The sequence below is a fragment of the Medicago truncatula genome, chromosome 7 (assembly GCF_003473485.1).
Source record: "Medicago truncatula cultivar Jemalong A17 chromosome 7, MtrunA17r5.0-ANR, whole genome shotgun sequence".
In the NCBI taxonomy this organism is placed as follows: Eukaryota; Viridiplantae; Streptophyta; class Magnoliopsida; order Fabales; family Fabaceae; genus Medicago; species Medicago truncatula.
This window is the reverse complement of record NC_053048.1, coordinates 33,709,817-33,734,724: the sequence shown is the minus strand read 5'-3', so window position 1 is coordinate 33,734,724 and position 24,908 is coordinate 33,709,817. Positions and strand designations below refer to the sequence as shown.

Below are 24,908 nucleotides of genomic sequence, written 5' to 3'. Positions count from 1 at the left end.
CCACATAATACGTTGCTGCAAAGAAGTGTGACACGTGAGCCAACCAAATCAAATAAGGCTAGTTGAAAAAAATGACTTGCATTTTTCAGTTAATCCTATAAGCAGGGTTTTAACTAGATTGATACACTTTGACCTTTGTAAAGAATAATCGTGAGGGAAATGAACAAAAAGCCCAAATGGTCCAATTTTCACTTTAGCCATACAAGTATTTTTGAAGTATCATACAAACATAAAAAAGATTAAACTATGAACCTTATTCTATGAGTATTGTTAAATTAAACTCTTGATCAAGTTCACACAAAGGAAATACAGAACATACAACAACCTAGTGATGCAACAATGATTCTGAAATTAGCCTCAAATTTGATCAGTAAGAGATGATTGTTGCTCCTCTTGCACTACTTCCTGTTGGAGTTGCTGAGGTTGTTCTCCTTGCCAGTTCCACACAATGTCCTTAAGTGCTGGTCTAATCTCCTGTTGCAAAAGCTTCTCATACTCCACTGTATCACCATCAGACTTTTTAAGTTCCACAAGATGGAAGTGAGGAGTAATCTCGAAAATCTCTGCATCAATGTTCAGAATCCCTTTCCTACCTTCCTTTGATCCTTCCAACTTTAACAAACCTCCATCTTTTTTCTTTACTTTCAATTGAAGACACTTGCAAATCTCTTCCAACTTAGAGATTATAGTTGATGCAGGCTTGTTAGACGTAAACCGCATCTCTTTCTTTTGAATTGTGTCTTCGAACAAACCGGATAGATCAAAACCAGATGAGAAGGAGATGATATCAAAGGCGTTTAAGTTGTTGCAAGGCTTCGCCTGTAGTTGTTTTGTCTCCGTATTAGAATCACCACCGTTCTCGGATACTTCAAACACTCCTTCAGCGTGGAGAGAAGTAAGTTCGTTGTTTTCAGTCTCGATGACAACAGGTTTCTCTAATCCTTTTTTAAACCAAGAATTTTCCATGATCTTGGCCATTGATATCCGAGTCTTTAAACTTGGATCCAATATTTTGGACAACAACCGGCGAACCTCGGGTGCAAACCATTTAGGAAATTTGAATTCCCCTTTACCGATTTTCCTGTACATCTCCATCAGATTTTGATCATGGAATGGAAGATAACCGGCCAATAGAACATACAAGATTACTCCGCACGACCATATATCAGCTTTGCACCCTTCGTAACCCTTTCGGTTTATCACTTCCGGAGCAACATACGCAGGCGTACCACATGTAGTGTGGAGTAATCCATCTTGGCTCTTAGATTCAGAAAGTGTACTCAAACCAAAATCTGAAACCTTCAAATTTTCATTTTCATCCAATAGTAGATTTTCGGGTTTCAAATCTCGATGATACACACCCCTGCTGTGGCAGTAGTCAACTGCGCTAACCAGCTGCTGGAAATATCTCCTAGCAACATCTGTCTTGAGCTTCCCTTTTGCTATTTTGTGGAAAAGCTCACCGCCTCTTGCATACTCCATCACAATGAAAATTTTGGTTTTACTAGCCATTACCTCGTAAAGCTCGACCACATTCGGGTGTCTGACTAATCTCATAACCGAAATTTCACGCTTAATTTGATCAACCATACCAACTTTATAAACCTTTTCTTTATCAATTACCTTAATGGCCACACTCACGCCAGTTATAAGGTTCCTAGCATGGTAGACCTTCGCAAACGTTCCTTGGCCTAATAATCTTCCCATCTCATATCTTTGCATAAGCACACTTCCCTTCGGTTCCATTTCGGCAACACTTTTTCCTTACAACCTACACTACTACTATAGATTATATAGTGCTCAAAGCTCAACCATCTTCACAAACATCGGGTTTTGACGTTATGCAATTACCGAGACTTCTAGCTACCTCAGGCACATGAGTACAAAATAGATATTGGTGGTAAACTAGATATCCAATCTCATCAAGTATTAAAAAGGTTAGTTCAGATGGAGCTACAACCTCATTAACCTCAGAGAAGGAACTCTTCACTTTGAACCACATCTTTCTGCATCCCCTGGTTTTGGCAATGACACTAGAAAGCAATAATGCAGAACCTGGTTAATTTTCAATTGCTCAAAAGCAAAACATGTAATGAAAGGCACACCTGAAAAAGAAAAAAAAAAGATTGAAAAGAGGCTATAAGAAAACAACTTTGAACAACTACAGAGTATAATCTGTCAAAATTTAAGAGTAGGGTGTTCCAACGCTTAGGCGAAGCAATCAGATTAAATCAATCAGAAAATCAGCCGATTAGATAAACACCCTGCCTAAAACAAAAAGTTGAATGGATAAGGATACAAGAATTTTAAAAAATCTAATACGTTACTATAAATTTAGAAAATGTGTATGAGAAACTATAATCTTATTGGAATAAATTAACTGAAAATGAGACTAGAGCTGTACAGAATTTCTCCATTGATTAGACTATCTGTACAAATATCAACATAAACAGCAGAAAGAACACGAAACCTTTTGCAAAATAACAATATTTTCTGATTATTGTTCTGCAGATCTAGATCGATGCGTATACAATTCAAGCAGTGTCTATATGTATGCAAATTTACTACGCAATCATGTTCATAAAAAAATTATACATACACCAATACTTCATTGATGTGCAGATTTTCTTAAAATTGGGGACATGAATCAGTTTGAGAAAGAAAGGAAAACCTAATTACCTAACAGGATTGAAGATAGACACAACAAGCTTATACGTACAAAGGTTAATGATGAATAAGTCTTTACCAAAACATATTCATAACCTAACTATCATAATCTTCCATTCTAGCTACCTACTTTCATTTTCATATTAATTCCACATGCCCCTAATCTTTACCAAAACATGTGTTAATTAAGGTTAATGTTAAAAACAAAAAAACTTTATGATTGACATGACTATCAACAAATTTGTATGCAAGACCACAATTGTGCACGTTCTGAATAACAATATGATTTTGTTCAAGCTAAAAAATGCATGTTTTTGTCACCAAGTCACATGCTATCATTATGTCAAATTCACCGTCAATTCAAACATACTTAAAAATATTATCATCGATGTCTGTGTGTCTGTGCTTCATAAAAATGAATAAAAGAAAGCAAAATACTTAAAATTACCTTATATGGTGCAGAGCAAAGATCTGAAGAACAAAGAAGAAAACTGATAAAGTGTTTGAATCATTTGTTAGTAGCTGCAAAATGTAACTAAGAAGAAAAAAAGTGGCAATGAATAGAGAGAAAAAGTTTTGTAGTTTTAAGGTTGGTTGAGAAAAATATGAGAAAACAAGGGACGCGTTAGTTGCTTGTTCTTATAACCCTTGGGCTCTCACTTCTTGGCAATTATGATAGTGACGTTTACTTCTGTCAGAGCCAGATATTGCTGATTTTTTTTTTTAAAAAAGTATAGTTTTAATTATTATTTATTCACATTATTTTTTGTATCGTCAAAATCAGTCCAAATTAAAAGCAATTGATTCTATATTACTAATATTTCAAATTTTCTTAACGTTATTTATAGAAATTGTTTTGCTTTCTTTAGTCGACATTTTCTCATTTAAAGAGTCAATGTATCAAATCATTCTGACTCGTTTTCCAAAACAAGTTCACAAAAATGCAGATATTATTCAAGGTAATTAGAATAGATTCCTATTAAATTTTAATGAAATACATAGTAAAGTATAAATTTCTTAACAATTTTTAATCACACCATAAATTAATTAAACTATGATTGAAGACACAATATGGTCCCTTTTTATCGTGTCAATTTATTTCCCGGACACAAAAAAAAAAAAAAAACCGCATTAATCCATAACATATTGATATGAGAGATAAACTAGTTTTTCTATTATAACGAGTCAAAAGATTAATTTATCTTTCATACAATAATATTAAACACTAATGTGAATTTAATTTTTGTCGAGAATTAAATTGACTCGAGAGAAAATTGCAAGAAACCATATTGACAATATTTATATAGTCAATTTTATCATCTCAAATTTCTCGAATGAATAAAACAAATAAGGAACGAGTTCATTATTCTATTAAACTTTCACGTTGCCATTACATATGCTCTAAGTACATTAAAGATAATGTTTACAGTAAAGTTTATCCATAATAGCAATTAAAGATTGCAAGAAAATGAGACTATACACAACTAAGATCTAAACATGCACTAAATTAAACTCAAATACTAGCACATTTTGAAAAAGTTAAAATAAGATGAGGTTGAAAAGATGAGGATGAGTTCTTTTTAAACTTAAAATATATTAAAAACAGAAGCTGTAATCTTGTTGACATAAAATATTCAAGTGCTCAAAGATATTTAGCATCAAAACTATATAAAATTACTGAAAGTGGAAGCATATCAACAACCATATGATTCCATTAAATAAAAAATTTATATATATTTTTTATAGCAAGTTTTATAGTATTCTTTGAAGCAAAGTTTAATCTAATTAAGGACAAACTATTCACCTAATTTGCCAACTTATTAGGAGCAACTTCAACGTCCATTTAGCCATCATATTGTACTTTTTTTAATAATAAAAATCATGAGTTTGAATTCAGCAACAATGTTAAATATTTTGAGAAATTTTTTATCACCAATCGTGATTCTATCGATTCAAAAGATTAAGTTCTTAAGTTGCGTGTCAATGATACACGCTTCACACCAAAAAGAAAGAATATATACATATATTTTATTTTTTTATGCTTATATTATTCATCATGCACATCGATCATGTAGTAGTATTTATCTAACACAAAGCAAAATATGAAATTGATTCATTATCACTCAACAAAAAAAGGGTAAATATAATATAATTATCTATTTAATTAAGATGGGGAATAATGAAGAATCAACAAAATAGGCTTGTTTGATTGGTGGGACAAAAACAAACAATGAAACTTCACAATCTTGTGATTCACGACAAAGAACAAATCATGGATCGACACATTGCATATAATTTGAAGCCTCGTAGCAGCTGAACGCAGGTGTTCATGTTTTATGTTACGTATTATTGTTTTTTTTTTTGAGAGGATGTTACGTATTATTGTTGTTGCCCACTAGAGGGTAACCATACATTATTTCTGTTTTCTTTTTAAATATAGACCACATATACATTTTATTGATATGAATTATTTGTTTTTACAAGAAATTAAATATAGTGAAATAAATTTCTGTTTAGGGGGATTTTTTACATTAAAGCTAAATATTTGTTTCATAATTTTTTTTTTCTGTGGCCGACATTAACACTACATTTTCTACGCTAGAGAAGAGAATTCTGGTGGTCCTAACTCGTTTGAATAAAATTGTATGCAACATTCAAACATTAAAATAATTTGAAAATGATATCATGATTTATGAGTTCTAATTATGGTTACTTATAGAAAATAGTAATACTAAAAATTATTTCCAAGTTTCAGTGATGTTTTTCGTTGGTCTTCTTTCTTTATGCACACTACAAACCCATTTTTTTTCAAGTTCCATTGCTTCAAGCATGCTTGCGTTTTTATTTTATCATTCTGAAATATGAGATTTGGACATGAGATATGAACATGTAAGATTTGGATTTGTTGTTCTTTGTTTCTAAAGGAAGGTGTGAAAAAACGTTACTGGTTTTTTTTTCTTCCTATTTGTTTTCGATTTGGTCCTCAAAACTTTCTTATTCTTAAAATGGGCTAACCCGCAAAATCGGACCGATGACTAGCCTAAACAGTAACATGCGACCCGTCTAATCCGAAGCCTAAAAATGGCCGAGTTTGGGTCTCATAACTCCACTCGCAGATTGGGTCGTCTGATTCTCTCTCCAACCCAACTTGTTATCCACCCCTAGTAGATGGTATGTAAAAGACAAACATAAAAACCCGACAAAATGGATAACAAGTCATGTTGTTGTGATCATCTTTTAAATGTGGCGAATAAAACATTGTTCATTACTAGTGAGATGTTTTGTAATTTTGTTTCATTTTATGCTTAACTCAATTCCATAGATATAACTTTTTAAATTAATCATATCATATCTAGACTATATCTCAAACTAAGTTTGATTTGTACTTTTCTTATGTCTCTTTGTATTATAAAAAAGGAATAATATAAATATATATAAAATAGATAATAGAAAAAGTGGAAATATGCCGTTTTCTATTTGTAATTACCCAATAAAATATTAATATATGAAGTGATTTTCTACCCATTAAAAATATTAATATTCAGTAAATACCCATCCCGTGTAAGATAGGATTAAAAATAAGGTTCATCTGAATGGTAAGAAGTTCAAAATAAAGTAAGGGTTCTATTTTTTTTTTTTTTTTTTTTGCGTTTAAAGAAAACTCATTTGAGAGGACATTCATATTACGAGTGTTCGATAAATCATAGTGAATAATAGTCACTACTAAATGAAGTAAGATTCTCTACTATCAATGTTATCATGCAGTCAAAACATCGGTAACGATCCAATCTAAATCATAATTTTAATTTTTACTCTACTATTAAAATATGCCAAGCTGAATTTTAGATCGAACAACTTGTGCCGTATGATTGCGTGAATACTTGTACCTACAGACAGCATCAAATCAAGGTCCTACTAAATATAGCATTGAATACTTATTATCTTTTAGATAATTAAAAATAAATAAATAAACTAATCCGAGTCTGAAATGAAGTTTATTAAGAATAAGAATAACGACAACAATGCAAATCAGAAACACTATTATCAGAGCTTATCCCTTCACATCAAGGACATTTGTTTAGTTTCTTTTTGTACCCAAAAACATTGTGTTTCTTAAAAGAGAATATCATCAATCTTATCACAACAACATTACCGAAATTTGGCACGTTCCGTGAAGAATAATCGTATATTTCACATCATGATATCATTAGGATCATTCATCTTAATAAATTATGCCTCTAAAAAGTTTTTTTTTTATAAATTATATAAATGGAAGTTAATCACATGCTATATAAACGAATGAATAGACAAAAGATTAACTTCATGAAAATATCTCTATAAACACTAATACATGGCTTTGGATAGTCTTTATCCATATAGGTTGGACAGATCAATTAGAGTTTTTATAATAAGTTTCTGAGATAAAATTTTGATCTATTTTTACAATTTCAAATTAAAAATATCAACAAAGATTTTTCGGTATTAACTAATGAAAGATAAGTAAAAAATTATTTCAAAAAATGAAATATATTAGATTGAACTATAAAAATCATTTTTTAAGATAATTTTGTAAATATCATTGTATTATGCACGATCTGTTCTATACACTAATATATTCATTGCTTAAAATATTTTTTTGAACAAACCAAAATGATATATTTATTAACAACAATGGTGCAAATTCCTGCACAATATGTGGTAAGGAGAAACACCGCTCAAAGAGTTACAGCAGTCAGGTGCCATGAAAAGAGAGGCACCACCAAAATAGATAAAATAAATTAGAAGCGAACACTCATACAAGGAAGCTGATGTTGCCACCAATCATGATAGTAAAAATTAAAGGACGGCCATTTAGCTTTCAGCCATAAAAAGGAATTCAGTTTGATTTTCTCAATGAGGACGGAAGGATTTGATCCCGCATATCAACCAGATACAAGCAAACCAAATAACTTTAAAAACATAGTGAGAACTTCGCGGCATTCCGGCCATAAAAGAGAACTGTGTGAAATGATCTCTCAACTGACAAAGGTACACCGTAGATGAGCATAGCCATTTTCGCACATGCCACACACTGTTGGTAATTTCGCACTCCAAATAGAGGTGAGTTGCTGATTCCGATTCACCACACCCAAAAGCAAAAGCAACATCATTAACAAGAATAATCCTTCGCCTCAACAAATTGTCCTTGGTTGGAAGTCTGTTGCGAAGAAGACGCCACACAAACATAGACACTTTTGCAGCTATGTACCTATGCCAAACATCATCAGCAAGGCTCTTATCCACCTGCTCACCAAAAGATGTAAGGGAGGGGTAGGCTTCCCGAACTGAATATCCGTGGGCAGGATCTAAAATTCATCGCCAAGTATCGACATTAACCTGCAAAACAACGTTATGTAACAGTAAAGTGCACTCCCTCACACTATCCTCCTCCCAAGACAACAAGCGACGTCTCCACACCCATGCCCTCCCCCCGACCGCCCACCCTAGTCTCGTCATCTCCTCCCCCAAACACTCCTTATTCACAGCCAGATCAAAGAGCCGAGGAAATTTTAAGCGCAAAGGCATTTCCCCAAGCCAGTTATCGAACTAGAATAAAGCATTGTGACCGTTGCCTACAACTCGACGATTGTTTTCTTCAAACCAATTACCCACTCCCTCACCAACCCCACTCCAAATACGACACAACGTCCTCCACCACGATGAACCATGTCTACCACGACCCTCCTGCAGCCGCCCCCCAACCTCACCATAACAAGCCTTTAAGACTCTATTGCTTAAAATATTACGAGGCATTCTAATCCATTTTACAATTAAATATAATTATTTAAGATAATTTTGTAAAAATATGTATACATTACTTAAAATATTACGAGGCATTCTAATCCATTTTACAAAAATATACCTATCAAATCAAATAGAGTAAATGTTCAAATCAAGAAGATGAGCAACCTAAGGATAAGCACCCATTCTTACCCAAAAAAAGGAGATTAGCACGACATGTTCAATCAATATTCTTTTTTTTTTTAGGCAACGAATCGATATTCTTTTTTTAGGCAATGAATCAATCAATATTCATATGTAAGAGGAAAGAGACATCTATATTTAGCGTTATTATATGATATCACAAACAATACTTTACCTCTAACAAAGGGAATTTGTGGAAACCAGGAAAAAAAAGGATAAGTACATCAATGTAAATACAAAGTTTTAGAAACCTTTACTTTTGCTTAAAATCAAGACCACGAGCAAACTCAACTCAACTCTATCTATTAAACCTACCATTTTTAATAAAATAATAAACACCAAACTATTTTAAGAATGTTGATCATCTTCAAAGTATTACCGTGCCAATTGAAATATGGGTTGGTTAATAAATATGATTTTATTGGGATTATTCAATGATTCCTAATTTTTTGTATTTATATTGTTATCCTCATTAACGTTGCAAATAAACACTTTGCTAAGCTTTTCAAATTTCATTTCTTCCGGCAACACCAATTTTGTTTCTTCTTCTCATTTCTTTGGTCTCTACAGATTTTTTTGTTAGAAAAGAAGAATATGAATTAAAAAAGTGCATAGTTGCTAACGTACGCGTCATGTATCAGGATAGGGTTTGATCACTTATCACTTTGAATTTTATGTTTTGAATTAAAGTATTGATGCTGCTCGTGTTTACAAATTATTATTTTTTACTATATTTATAATTAATTTCAAAAGTTGGGTTTCATTGTTAATGGTTGCATTCGTTTATGGAAATTAAGCTAGTGGCTTGTGATGGCAAAAAATGTTAGTAATTAATTGATACATTAGTTTCTCATTTGTTGGAGTTTGAATCCAATATCTACAAGTCCTCGTCCCTTAGCTCAGTGTTTTTTTATATGAAGGTAATATTTTTTATTTTAAGCCTTTGATTTTTAAAGGAAGAATGTCTTAGTGATTAAGAGTTTGTCCACGAGGTAAGTAAATTCTGGCAAAAATTTATTTTAGAATCGAACTCAAATTCTTTCAAGTGAGATGTCTTTTAAAAGAACTTATTAACTAACCACTTGAATCCAATCACTTGATTAATTGATAAATGAGTATGAGACATAATATTTTGATCCACCTTTTATAAGGAATTCGTGATGGTCCGCGTACATCAAAGTAAACTAAAGTCAAACTAAATGACCTTTTCTTATAAAAGCACGTTCATCATTACAAACTTCCCTTGAGATTTTTATTTGTTAAAAGGAGCAATATAGAGGAGTTTGAATTATTTCCTTTTCTAGATATGAATGGAAGGGAGACTTAGATGTGAATAATAATCAAATTGACAAGTCATTTGATGATGAGATAATCACATGTTAAAATTAGACAATTGCCTCATATTAGAATGAGAGAGTAATATATATACGGTGAACATTTCAAATCAAATTGTCTCTTTGATATGCATGTCACATTAATGGGTATGGTCTCGAAGGGAATAGATCCTCTTATATGAAACAAGAATCCGATCAAACCTCCACCATTTATTGCAAAGAAGAGAGAAAGAATTTTATTTATTTATTTATTTTTTAAAAAAGTCTTAAAGATGGAGGCATGAAACATCATGAAACATGAAAGAAAAAATGTCCCCTCTAGGCCTCTACCATATTCTTGAAAATAATGATGTTGCCTCGTGATATGTACATGTCACAAACTCCATACATAGGTTATGCCTAACTGGATATTTTTCTTTGTTCTTAACCTAAACTTAATTCTAGCACAATTTACACAACTATAATGTATGAAAATATCATTGCATATGTATGTAGGTGGTCCCTGGAAATTAAGGAAGGGGGATTTATACACGTAATGTTGTTGTCCAATCCATTATCCATTTATAGGTCAAGAAAAAACTAGTGGGTATTGTAGGAAGGAAAATTAAAGGAGGAAAACAAAGTAGTGTGATATCACTATCTAGCTCGTTTGTTTCCAGTTAATTGTTTGACACTTGGAAATATTGTATTGGTGCTACATCTTAAAATCTATTTCATGGCAGTTGATTCCCAAGTTTGTGGTACCACACATTTGTTGAGAATGATTTGTCGACCTAAATATTTTGATGTCGACGATGTGTCTTTTGATTTTTGTGTATTTTTTGTGATGGAAAATTAACACATAAATATATGGTTACACATCTATGTGTAGCGGAAATAAAAATTTCTTAAACTTGTAAGAAAGAATCTACAAGGAGCAACAACAATGAAAACAAATAAGATACAAATAAACACTTATATTTTAACGTGGAAAACCACTTAATGTAAAGGTAAAAATTAGAGCTGTTAAAATGGACTATCTGATCTTTTTAGGATCGGCCCTAACGGACTTTGGGTTTTATTGGGACAACCCAAAAGCTCAGTTGAAATACGGGTTTGAAAAGTATTACTCTAGCCTGCTCTCACAGGCCGACACGTGTTAAAAATTACTTTTGAAAAAAAAATCTTTAAAATTTGTTATAAATAATATTTTTAATATGTTTAAATAACGTCTGACATAAAAAAAAAAATTGTAAACATTTTCGTACAAACATCGTAAACTAAAATGGCGAGGAATACAATTTTAAATAAATTACGTACTTTATAGTTATAAATATTTATATATTTGATCTTTAAAATTATAAATAACGAAACAAGTAAATATAATTTTATATTACTTTTATATTTGCGTGTAAATTCAATGAATTTTCACTTTTATTTTTTACTTTGATAATCAACTAAGTAAATAATTATTTTTGCTCCAAAAAAAATAAATAATTATTTAAAAAATATATATAATATATATGATTTTTTTTCTCTATGTGGGTTAATGGGATAGCCCTAACGGGTACCAGGTTTTTTAGGGTCGGGCTAAAAAATCCTATAAAAATTCGGACTCAATATTTAAGGCTCAAGCCCTATAATTAATCGGCTAAACGAATAGCTCTAATAAAAACAACAAGTCATCCAGACAAATGGAATAGCTCCTCTAGAATTAAATGTGGGTACAAGGGAGTCTCAAAAGGTGATGCACAACCAGGGCCAATAACTAGCCAAAGCAACAAAGTTGACAAATGAGAACAAGAAATATGAAAAATATCCTAAGAATACTGCTTTAGTGAGAGGAAAATATCTCTATGCTAAGAACTCTTTTTGATGATCCGAACGGTGAAAAGGAAGATCCTGAAAATTGTTGTAATCTCTCTTCTGATGGCTACTCTTCTCACCAAAAACACTCTCTTCTCGACCCCAATATGACATTTCTCCACTTCTGATGTTTATATTTTCAAGTTCAAATAACACAACCACAAAGGTAGGGAGCCCAATATACAACAATTCGAATATGCAATGTCACATATGACATTTATATTCTCAAGTTCAAATAACTCAATTGTATTTTATTTGAAGGAAATAAGAACTCTTTAAAAAACACCCTAAAAAAAAGGACTCTTTAAAATAATAACCATGAATGTGTCTTAATCAAGTTGTACGTATCAATTAATACTAATAATTAATTATTAATAAACAAGACATACGGATGGAAGCATGACAAATTTGAAAGGAAATGGCAGAAAATCTTAAAAATTGGAGAAAGTTGTCAAGATACTAGAAAGTAAGACATAATTAAAGTGACCATGCAGTCTCTTACAACTAAATTAATATTTTGAGAAAGCATGGCTTAGTTTTTTGAAGAGAAAGCATGGCTACTCTTTTTTTATGACTATATATCACTAAAATTTCACTATTTAGCAATCAATTCAGTGACAGACTCATCTCACTCTCCATAGCAACCTGATTTGGCGACCAAATTTTATAATCGGTCTCTAAAACAGTCATTAAACAAGTTTGTGACCAAACTGATTAGGGAAACGTCGCTAATGTTAGCAACCGATTTGACATTTTCGATGTTTAAAACTGGTGTGGATTGGAGCAAGATTGATTTCAGTGAGCACTTCTCATTTCTCTCTTTGCTTAAAAGTTAAGAATATTCTGCCTTATTCTTTTCAAACACAAGTGGTTATTGGCTATTGATGCAAGAGTAATTTAGTTTGAATCACTTTTAGAAGTTACTTCTTTTAGTTTGGGACTAAAAGAATTGCAACACAACACTATCATACAAGCTGCAGGACACAACAAGAGCAAAGCATTCAAATTACACAAAAGACTGAGCAAAAATATTTAAACTTTTACAGCAGTAATTGGAAATTCATTCTGAAACAAGTATCAATATCATGTGCTTTCAAAATGAACATCATAAGCATATATATATGGATAACATCTTTGAAAATTTAACTTAGGTTGCCTTCAATAATGGATTAAACAAGGTTGACTATCTCACAAGCACTTCTTAGAAACTAACATTTTTTATGATGTGCCAATAGTATAAAATACTTTACATTAGTGGTGTCTCAAAATAGAGCAATCTTCAGCAATTGCACCATTCTGATAAAAATATTGTTTCCATAAAAGATACTTAAGAGGTCCGAAAGAAAGGACTTTTCAAGTACTACTGTTGATTCCTTGCAAGCATGTAATGCAGTGCATATATCTGTCTTCTCCAGGAATTTCTCTGCATTTTCAAATACCAAGGGACCATACTCTAGAACAATCTTCTTGCACTGCAAACATTTCGGGAGAGTAACGAAAAAAACCAAATCAGTCGATGAGAAAAAAGGTTGATTAGGAAAATTACATTTACAAAATTTCATACGAGTCGATACAATTGACAACCATTTTTCAAGGTCTGAAATCACTCCTTATAGTATATGAAGATAATTGTAGGAGTAGAATTTGTTTCTCTAGGAGGTGCGATTAGTATAGAATTATCAGAAAATTGTGGAAAATTCTCAGATTTTTCTTACCTTGCTCCCAAACTTGTCCACTGAATTGCACACTTTCAGTAGTATCTCAATTATCTCCAGCTGAAATTTTAAAATGAAAAAAAAGGTAAGCATTGCATTCCACAAAATGTAATTCCGATCAAGCGAATAAATGGGTCAACAAAAATGGCCAAAATCAATGGTGTGTTTGGTTTGCAAAACAGAAAGTACTGGACAGAACAGGACAAGATAGAACAGTACAACACAAGGCAGAACAGCACAGGACAAATTTTTTATGGCATTGAGTAATTTTTTGTTTTATACGATTTTTTAGGGACAAAATGCTATTTTGGTATTTTAGACAACTTGTACGTGGGACAAAAAGTTGTGCTGTGGTTTGGTGAGGGACAAAAATATGAGATTTTGTCCTGTCCCTTGCCTCCAGTTTGTCATGTACCTGAAACAGTTTTACAAATCAAACACTGGACAACTAGAGTTGTTCTGTCCTGTCCTTCATTTTTTAGCAAATCAAACGCACCCATATATCTTTCTTTTTCCACTTGATACATATTTTCGCTCCTACTAAAATATAGTACATATACTTTGATATGATATATTAATTATTATCAAATTTTCTTTTCATTTGGCAGCAAAACATAGACTTTACTAGATAAAAGGTAGTCTAATTTAAACTATATAGGACCAAGATGAGATAACTAACCTCTGTGTCAGGATCTTTTATCTTATCCAATAGAGATGAAACAGTTTCTTCGCAAAACTCGCAGGTATTTTCTTGAACTTTTAAGGAAATATTAGCAATGTTCTGGCAGAGATTGACCTTATTGCAGAAATCTCCAGGCTGAACTGAGGTCATTTCTGAGAAGAAAAGTGGCAGATAATAGTCCACCAAGTTGATGCACTGTACAATTCAGAAAAACACATGAATTCATCAAGATTCAATAATTTGAGAAAATGAAGTAACTGACACAAACACCAGCGATAGACACGGCACTGATACGAATACACTGATACCATTAATAATTTGAGAAAATGAAGTAACTGAATGCAATCACATGTGTCAGTGTCTGACGCTGACACATGTCAGATATTGGGCACGATTTCAATTTGAAGTGTTGGTGCTACATAGGTTATCACAATGACTGATAACAGTACCGAAACCAAAACACAAGATACAAAAGGTGACCAACCTTCTTCTCAAAAGTGTGAAGCTGGTGACAAGTATTATGAAGAATATCAATGATCTCACTCTGAGTCTTGTTTTCATTTATATAATCAAGTGCCTTGGTAGTATATTCCTCACAAAGTGCACACACATCTGGTATTCTGCCTAGTTCTGCAGTATGAAGAAAGGTAAACAAAATAAATTATGCATGCCGCATTTGCATTTCAAAATGTATTTAACATAGAAATATTCTTGCAAGTATCAAAGATTTTCATGTGATGGTCTCATGACATAACAAAACAAAGATTTTCATATCGGTTTTATTTTATTGACAAATTGGCTTGTTTAGTACTAATGAAGCATTTATAATAGCTTGTTTGGTATATCTCATGACATAAAAGCTATATTAGTGTTAGGATACACTTATAAAAAAAATAACTTATTATATGTCAATAAGTTATTTTCGATTTATATTTTTATAATAAAGGTCCCAAAAGTAGCTTATGAGTACAAAGCACTTAATTAAACTATTTACCAAACACAGTGAAAGTTAACAAGAGAGTACTTTTTATGCATCTATCACCTATACTACAGAATTTGACCGGAAAATTTTATAGGAAAAATCTATTGATGAAATTGTAGCTCTTTAGTTAATTAGTCCCTACTGAATTTTCCTCCTAGGTTTGGTTATTCTTTGTTTTCAAAATTGGTCTCTGACGCTGCCGCTTGCTCTTTTCTTGACTGAACAGACCAAAATACTGAAAACAAACTGCACCTCTAAAAGCACGAACCATTATCTAAACTTCATGTGACATAATGAATCTCTCATGTGTTTCTCCATTTCTCCCCATCATGTTGTTATCATCATCAACTAGCACTCCTGTCTCACTCTCTCCTTTTACAATATTTACTATTAAATTATCCTTTATTTTTTCAACAAATGTACAAATAAGCATCTTCCATATATAAATTCATAGCATCCAATTTACATGAATGATATAGGAGTTTGCCCTCAGTATATACTAAGCATTAATGTACCTTTTATACTTAGTATATCATAATCAATAAATCACACTAAATACACAAGGCTTCACAAACGTTGTTATGCATATGTATGAACTGCAAAAGTAGATTTCTTAATAATTGGTATGCAGATCTTTACTTTGCAGTAAATGTCTAAGGAATGAGCGTCTATATTTGTGTGTGTGTGTGTGATCAAGCCTAAATAAGTTTAACTTGATAGTACTTGGGACTAACAGTAGTCAACTATGATAGTCTCATCCATACTCATACGCGTTCTTATATTCATAACCAACTTAACAACAAGAACCATATAAGCCACAAGCTGGAACTCTAGGAAACAGTTTTCTGTCATAACATGGTGGACAGGTCATGAGTTCAGATTATAATATCAAGACCAGGTTTCTCAGATAAATATGTAACAACTATTCATACGAAATCATTCAATATAAACAATATAATAAACTAAGGGGGAAATACTGTCTATTCCCTTGTATTCATGATATATTTGCATATCATCGCCCTGTCCTTGCAGTGTAGGGTGGCCAAACTGCACAGGTTTGTTTGTCGACGGCCATCTGCTGTCACTTAAAATCATCCCATAAATTTCCTATATCATCATGTCTATCAAATCATAGACAGAGTACAAGAAATATCCATATCTTACTTCCTGTAAGTCCTTAAAGAATGCATCGAGCAGTTTTAGGTATGGAGGTGGTGGATTTACAGGTCATATTATCAGTTCAGTAATTGAAGACTTTAAGACCCCTGTTTGGCCTGTCATAGATAGCTAATGTGAGGACATGCCTATAACTTATAGCACACCCACAGCAATGTCAATTAATTTTGTACGTTTGGTAACATATATCACTTATTAATGTATCCTACAAAATCATGTTTTAATGACTCTAAACTACAAAGAGAAATCAGAAACTTCCCACACTTATCTTTGATTTAAAGTGATGTCTAAGGTGGGGAAGTGTCTTGTATGGTTTACGGGGAACCTATGTTTGAAAATGGTTTGAAAATATAATAACAATTGATGCTGCTCCTCATACGCAGAAGCTCATAATATTACTCATCCTCAAGAATGAGACAGTGACACAATTGTTGCTACTTATATGTAGAAGTTCATACCCTCATAGTCTTACTCGTCTCACGAATATGGTTCGACAAAAAAAAAAATACATAGCAATGCCTCAAAACTCATCTTATGTTTGTTTTCTCTTGTTTTTGTTAAATCAACACTGATCAAGTCACTGTCTTAGCCGTATGATTGACCGACAAAATCAGCAATTATACATTTATACTTAATTTTATTCTCATTATTGTTACTGAGAGAATTTGAAGTAGGGGCCTATCGTGTGACTAGAAAGGTCTAAGGTTTGAGTCGTAAAATCAGCCTTTTGCAAATGCAAGGTAAGACTACCTATAATATATTCAAAATGGATCTGAATCTTCCATGGACCTCACCATAGCAGGAATCTTATGGGACCAGCAGATAACATGTCCCCAAGACTTATTAATTAGTATTCCATATTCCATCCGATTCTTTTGGCATTTATCTCATTTTAGAAACTGTTATGCCTTAATTTTAATCAAACCTTAGCTTACTTATTCGTTGAATGCGACTCATATTCACTGATAAGTGGGCAAGCGCTCGAACATTACAGAATGCATTTACTTAAACTTTTGCTCCTTCACCAATATTCATTAATAAATAGAAGATTCAGAATACTGCAAACAAGAATGATATCAGTAACAGTAAACAATGTTACCAGAAGAGGCTGAGTTTGCAGCAATGATGCTCCAAGGGTTTGCAAGTCCTCTTGCATCACAAGCCAGAGCAAAACCTAGTACCACAATAAACAAAAGTCCAATTCTCCCTTCCATGGTTCCTATATAAAAAAATTAAAGATGAAAATGTCAACTTTCTACTAGGAAAAAAACAGACATTAGTGAAAAAAAACTCAGGGCAATTATAAAGGAAAACTTTTAGACAGATGCCAAATTTTCCTGAGATGAACTAAAAAAATAAATAAGAAATAAATAGCATATAAAACTATATATTATTATTATTTTGGGAAAAAATAGCTTATTATCAATCAAATAATATTTATTTTTTATAAAATAACAAAAAAAATGCACCATGTTTCTGTGGAAAAACTCAGTCTATCAACAACATCCTTGCATGTAATTCCTGATAATTAAATTAAATTAAATAATATATCACAGCATCAAAGGTTCAAGTTCAAGCTAAAACATAGAACCATAACAATGTAGCAAAAGATATTTGACCATAACATTTTTCTTTTGTTTTTCAAACTTCAAAACTACCTTATGAAATTTCAAAGTTGCATGGCAAAGAGAGGAAGAAGAAGGATTACCTTTATTTTTTGAGATTATAAAGAATGAGAAATGAAATATTATTCCTCCCTTCCTATAGGACTTGGAGTGGCGTGTAGGTTGGGATAGTGGAAGATGGTTGGTTTGTTAACTTCACTTACCATTCAATGCTTTTTTCCATTTTCAGAGATTGAGAATTTATTCAATGTGGAAGGGTATTGTGTACCTCACTCTTGAATCTATTGTCATATTGATAAAAGTATATTTGAAAGAAAATTTAAAAGAGGAAAGTGAATAGACAACTCATTACTACAGTAGTCTTTATTCTTAAGCAACAAAGGGGTGGCCATAGGGATTAAGGAAGGCACATTTTTCCTAATCATAAGTTTAACTTTTGGAAAAGTTTCTTTATTATGTAGCATAGCACTACTAGAATTTATTTTTCTTTTTGGTACACCACTACTAGAATTTCCACTTTTATATTTTCGGTAATTCTAAATATGTACTCCATTTGAGAAGAAGAAGAATGTTAATTAACTCCATTATATTTTCTTGATGTTAATGTACTGTAATGTTAGTAACTATATTTATCAAACTACCATTTTTCTTCATTTAATTTTTTTATGGGAGATCTTGGTTTATATGATAACGTTAATGGAATGATATTTTTAGAAATTAGAATGCTAAGATTTTCTTGATGTAATGTACAAAAATATTATGAATACGGGAGTAGGAAGCTTCGTTGGTGCATTTTGGAGCTTATTTGAAGCATTTTTGTCTATGGTCCGTCCAATTTGATATGTTATTTCCTTAATTCGTGCAGTTTGGAAGAAAATCATTTGTATAGTATAAACCAACAATACCTAATAAGGCTCATACCATCTTGTTTACATCCAAATTACTAATCTAAATAAAAAGTGTAAATTGATATACACATGCATTGTCACTTCATGTACTAATGGATTTTGTCGTAAAATAAGCTTTACATTCAATGATAAAATTTCAGAGAATTTAAATATTAATATTGAAGGACCATATTTTTTGAATTTAGAAATGGTTGATCGAAACTATGACTCAACAAAACAATGAGACGGAAGTGTATCAAGTTTTTATTTCTTGTACAATTTACTATATTTGTTGAGAAGCATTGTCGATGTAAATAGTTTTACACCAACACATAAAAACTCACGACATTGTCATGTAAGCTCACATTGTCACGACAATTTGAGAATAACCGTAAAATGTTGAATTTTTATTGGACGTCGATGTAAAACTAGTTTGTTGTGGATGGTTGTTCCCTTTTCTCATACTTATTAGTTTAATTTAATTCATACTCAATGCATTATTTCATGCAATTATTCTTACACTCAAAACACGATTTCCATGAGATGTAGAATGTGCATTTCGAAGGGATGTGAATTGATTCTTCTTATTCTCCAATCAACATTATGGATTGCTTGTATTGCAGGAAGTATTCCTCTCTGATACATGAATGCTATTGCCTACATTATTGGTGTTTCATCTAATGTAAAATTAAGATCAAATTCATAAGATTTTAAGGAAACAAATCCACACAGAAGCTCTCAGTTTTCTACATAGAACAACACTTTCCTTAAAACTCATAAGATTTTAAGGAAACTTATAAGTGTTTACTTTATGAGATAAAACTCAAATTATAAATAAGCTCTTCAAACACACCTTGAAAACATAAGAGAATGAACATTATAACACTACTTACAATAAGGTTAAGAAATTGCACAAGCATAACTAAGTTAATATAAAAGCAGGGACTGCAACCTAAATACCATAAAAAATGTATAGCAAAATGCAGAGTGACATAACTGAGCATATAAATTATATGCTATATTTAGTACATCAAAATATAAAAGCCATGCATTCCAGTTTCTCTAAAAAGAGTGAAATAAAAAACAGCACATAGGGAATGTGATGAGGCCTAATAGGAGATGCTATTTTTGAGTCTAGCTCTTGACATGACTAGATGGAAGAGAAAATTGATCAAATAATCTATTCACCTCAAGTTCAGCATTGGTTTCTTCTTCTTTTTATGCTGTTTTGACAAAAGATGTGAGAATCTTGCGAACCCAAATTTCTTTCTCTTAGCAGAAAACTGCTTCTTTTGACCATTTTCTTTCTCAGTTTGCTCATCAAACAATGGACTGTCATCATGTTTTCCAAGCATATGACCTAATGACACCTTCTGTTTCACCGAGACTATTTCTCCATGCACCATCGGTTCTTCAAACTCTTCTGGTATAAGCAGCTTCCTGCTCAGTATTTGTCCTATTGATAGAGTTGGCCTTAAAACAGGCTTCGCTTCATCGTTTACCAAATTCAATCCATTTACATCAAGTAGCCTAATATCTCTCCTTTGATCAGATGGACCAGAGTTTTTAAACTTCATACAGCTATTCGTCGAAGAACGCCTTTTTTGACCGTCAGATCGCCATTTCCTTAAAGCCTCTTCAACTTCCAACTTCCCTCTATCTGCAGCCTCTACCCTTTGTAGAGCTTCTTCAAGGGCCTTCTTGCAAGTTTGAACTTCTTCTGTTGCTTCCTCTACCCTTTTAAAAACATCCATCTGCGAAGAATTTGCTTCATCAACTTCAAGCATAGCATCTGCTACTCTCTTCTTTGATTGTTCCTCGGCCTCTCGAGCTTTACGAGTCAGAGTAGTATACTCTTCAACTGAAAGAGTGATTTCCTCGTGCTTCTGCATACACTCTTCTGGTGTACCCTCATGGCTAGACAATGCGTTAATTTCTGCAAGGGTAGCAGCTTCTGCAGCTCTAGAAGCTTGCTTCATTTTCCTTGCCGCAACTAACCTGATTTCGGCAGTTTTTATCATAGCTTCTGTCAGCTCAATCTCAGACAGTGCTTTTAAAACTTCTGATTTTGCAGATTCTCTCTTTTTTCTGAAACGCTCGGCCTCTGAACTCAATCGATGGAGTTCTGTTGTAACATCTAAAGGATCTCCAGAAGCAGCACCTTTTGCCACTTGTAGTCTTAATCTGGTTTGGTTTAGCTCTTCTTCAAGACAAGACATTTTCGAACAATTTTGAGTAAACCTCTCACGGGTTTTCTCTAGTGAGATCCTTTCTTTCTCTAATTTCTTATTAAGAGATTCAACAGTAGCTCGTACATCGGCAATATCATGAGTAGTTTTGGTTAGGTTCAACTTGGCCTGCTTCAATTCCATTAGTATCAAGTCTGGAGAAGATACACGGGAAGGCATAGAACATTCCTTCATGGGTTGAAGAACCTCAGACGGACTCGATTGGTTTTCCTTTACTTCTTTCTCCTCTACAATCAACCTTTGATCACACACACTCATCCCGAGATTCAATATCGTTTCAGATTCTTCCTTCTGCAGCTTTGATTTCAAATCTTCAACAAGCCTTTTGGTCTTTTCTAATTCTTTCAACACATCAAGAGTTTCCCTTTCTTTTAGGATCAGTTCTTTCTCCAACGCTCTTGCCTGCTCCTCTAGTTTCTCCCTGTCAAGCTCTTCTATGTGGTGCTGCAAACAAACAAGAGGCTGAGAATTTACTATATAGCTCAATGAGAACATTTTTGTAAAAGTTAAATCACACACAGAATGAGTTGCTATGCCAGATTTTCATGACAGTTGGTCTTAAATGGGGGTGTAGAAGGACAATGTAGCTCTGTGATGGAAAATAATAAACTAATTTTATTCGTTTGTGTGAATCCTCTATAAGAACAATGTACTATGAAGCGCAAATACTCAAAATTAATGAAGTATTAGTGTTGTACCCATATCTTAACCAATACTTTCAGATGCATATCAAAGAAGCATTCCCTGAAATTTTGAAAACAAAATAATGACTGATATGTTTGGAATACCTCTTTGATACTTTAGGATACGAGTTGAAAAACTTGAGTTAAAATCTTTTTGTGAGCAGAATTGACATTGTTTCATTTTGGGAAAACAAATACATCTGTGACATACATACTAGGCAAGAAATCTAATTTTGATGTAGATAAGGAAAAAAACAAGAAATCTAATGTTGGAAAATTTTGATGTTAATTTAACATATATAGAATAGTATCTAGTAACCTTCACAGACAATGTAACTATAAATGAGGACAATATTAATTACCTACTTCCCAAATTTTCCAACATTCTTCATCTACAAACAATCAACTTTGTTATCCGAACATCAAAATACAGACACACCATACGTGACAAATTACACGCATATTAAAATTACACACAAAATTCAAACGACACCGTATTTGACATCTAAATTACAAACAAAATGACACTTGTTTTTGTATTTGCAAATTTGATACATTGAGGAACTATAATGACAACGTCTTACACATTTCGGTATCAAAATTTTGATAGTCCTAACATCATTTCTCTATGTTTATACACACACACACATAACTTAATTGTAGTTCCTATTAATCATTCAAACCCTAGCACTCAAAATAACACCAACAAAATTTTATATCATACTAATGCATTAGCTAAACATGAAGAAACAAACTAGTAAAAAACAAAGCCACCTAATAATCACATAAATAGTTTCAAATAGGTCCATAAAATGCAACAAATCACTATTAAATATTAATCGTTCAAACAATATATATATATATTATAGAGAGAGAGAGAGAGAGAGAACCTTAGAATGAGAAGTGAGAGATGGAAGATTGTGAAAGGGTTTCCAGTAACCAACACCACCGAAGAGGTTAACAGCTTCTTTCACAGATTCAAATGGAGCTGAAGTGTCAATCTCGGTTCTGAAACTATCCATTTTCTTGTTGTTCTTTGAAGATGAACCCGGTTCAGCTTGATACGACGTCGTTTTCATCACTTCAGCTTCCATCTTCGAGTGAATTTGAAAAAAGAGAGAACAAGAAAACGACAAGAATGAATAGGTTCGGTTTTGTGTTGTGTCGTGTTGGAGTGTTTGAGAACAGAGTGAGTGTAGTAGTGAAAAGGAAAATGATATGGTGGGAGAGGTTTTAAGTGAACGTTTCAAATTGGATTTCCCAATATGCCCATTGAAATACTTAATTATTAGTACTATATATATGTAAAAAAAATATTTTTAAATATACTTTTATTTCCTTTTTTTTTTTTTTGACCAAAATATACTTTTACTTTCTAAAAATGTTTAAATATACTTTTACTTACTTTTTTTCCCACAGTTTTGGTGCAGTATTTTTTTCCCACAGTTTTATTCTTGGTCTCTTTGGATGAATTTATGTCACAAGGCCTCGCAAAGTTGTAATTTAATTCAATGACTTAAACTAAAAACTGTGTGTGATCGTAGAATTTTTCAATTGCAACGGATCCTCAATGATTTGATATGACATTTTGATTATTTTATATGAATGTATTTTAGTAAAAATTTGATCTATGTTTGAATAGATTAGCATGTATTTGGTTTCAAATCAAGATGGTCAAAAGTGATTCTAGAGGTTGTAGAATTGATTTTATGATGTTTGAATGATTTAAAGTAGACTTGATTTTGTTTGTAGAATTGATTCTACTTGAAGCTAAGATTTGTAGCTTTGGCTTTTATGATTAATTTTACCCTTAAATTTATTGTTAAATCCACTTTTATGTAAAAACATTCAAACGTAAATCAATTTACATTCAACTCTTTTTATCCAAAATCAGTTTTACATAATCAATTCATTCAAAATCAATTCGTGTAAAAGTTAAACCAAACACACCTAACAAGTTAAAATAGATCAATGAGATGATACTCCTTTTTTATATTTAATATGAAATTTTAAAGTGAAAATACTTTGTTTGATTGTTTGTTTTTTGGGGTGGACTCTCTAGTACACCTTGTACTGAGAACCTCTCACTGTCGTTGTTAATATATCCCATTTTAATTTCTTAAAAAAAATATGTGATATTTTAAAGAATTGGATTGTATTTTATATTAAAATATTTTTATGGTTCTTAAAGAATGATTAATTTTATTGATTTTAGTGATAAAATTAATATTTTCTTCAAAAAAATTGAAAGAAAAAAGTTGGTTGTGAGGTGGCGGCAGTCAATGTTAGAGCTCCACCACGACTTTGCCGGAGCTCCATTATCCCACTACACAGGATTTATTGGAAATACACACGACCTGGCAAAGGTCACCATCCTTCGCCTTTGACCTCCATCACTTTACATTTTTTCTTCAATTTTACAAAAAAAAGAAGCTAAACTAGCTCACACGAATTGGCATTAGGGAGAATCGAACTTCATACCTTGAAGAGAGGAGCACACTCCAAGGTTTCAAACCAACACGGCAACACTACTGTTTTTTAAGTGAATGTTTCAAATTGGATTTTCCCAATATGCCCATTGGAATACCTAATTATTACCATATATATGTAAAAATAAAATATTTAAATATACTTTTACTTCCCTTTTTTTTTTTTTACCAAATATACTTTTTCTTCTTAAAAAATATTGTAGAAGTAATACTTTTTTTTTTCCACAGTTTTGGTGCAATAACTTTTCCCACTGTTTTTCTCTCAAAAAAAAAAAAACTTTTCCCACTGTTTTATTCTTGGTCTTTGGATGGGTTTATGTCACAAAGACCTAAGAAAGTTGTAATTTTATTCAATGACTTAAATGAAAAACCGTGTGTAATTGTGGAATTTTTCAATTGCAACCGATCTTTTATAGTATGATATTTTCATTGTCTGATATGACATGTTAGTTTGTTTTATATGAATGTATTTAAGTAAACAATTTGATATATGTTTGAATAGACTGATAAATTAATAGACCAGTGAGGTAATACTTGCTTTTGATATTTAATATGAAATATTAATGAATTTGATTACATATAATCACAATATAAATATTTTATTCGTTAA

At 32.1% G+C, this 24,908-nt stretch overlaps 3 protein-coding genes across 5 annotated transcripts; all 3 read right to left on the bottom strand.

The window, feature by feature from the left end:
• Positions 1 to 134: 134 nt before the first annotated feature.
• LOC25498819 (CBL-interacting protein kinase 2) lies at positions 135 to 3,277 on the bottom strand. 2 transcript variants are annotated; one of them, XM_013593773.3, is made up of 2 exons: positions 3,116 to 3,277; positions 135 to 2,105 (listed from the first exon to the last, which is right to left on the bottom strand). In XM_013593773.3, exon 2 carries the CDS (start codon positions 1,744 to 1,746, stop codon positions 358 to 360), a length of 1,389 nt encoding a protein of 462 aa, XP_013449227.1. In that variant the 5' UTR covers positions 1,747 to 2,105; positions 3,116 to 3,277; the 3' UTR covers positions 135 to 357. The 2 variants fall into 2 exon arrangements, with proteins under 2 accessions (XP_013449227.1, XP_024626152.1); XM_024770384.2 differs by having other exon boundaries at positions 135 to 2,033; positions 3,116 to 3,267.
• A 9,552-nt stretch (positions 3,278 to 12,829) lies between these two features.
• LOC11433621 (prosaposin) lies at positions 12,830 to 18,263 on the bottom strand. Of its 2 annotated transcripts, none has more exons than XM_024769557.2 (6): positions 18,074 to 18,263; positions 17,465 to 17,584; positions 14,692 to 14,837; positions 14,205 to 14,402; positions 13,526 to 13,585; positions 12,830 to 13,282 (listed from the first exon to the last, which is right to left on the bottom strand). In XM_024769557.2, exons 2-6 carry the CDS (start codon positions 17,577 to 17,579, stop codon positions 13,073 to 13,075), a joined length of 729 nt encoding a protein of 242 aa, XP_024625325.1. In that variant the 5' UTR covers positions 17,580 to 17,584; positions 18,074 to 18,263; the 3' UTR covers positions 12,830 to 13,072. The 2 variants fall into 2 exon arrangements, with proteins under 2 accessions (XP_024625325.1, XP_003623571.2); XM_003623523.4 differs by having other exon boundaries at positions 18,024 to 18,085.
• A 1,560-nt stretch (positions 18,264 to 19,823) lies between these two features.
• LOC11435829 (WEB family protein At2g38370) lies at positions 19,824 to 23,026 on the bottom strand. Its single transcript, XM_003623522.4, has 2 exons — positions 22,700 to 23,026; positions 19,824 to 21,570 (listed from the first exon to the last, which is right to left on the bottom strand). Exons 1-2 carry the CDS (start codon positions 22,901 to 22,903, stop codon positions 20,062 to 20,064), a joined length of 1,713 nt encoding a protein of 570 aa, XP_003623570.1. The 5' UTR covers positions 22,904 to 23,026; the 3' UTR covers positions 19,824 to 20,061.
• Positions 23,027 to 24,908: the final 1,882 nt, after the last annotated feature.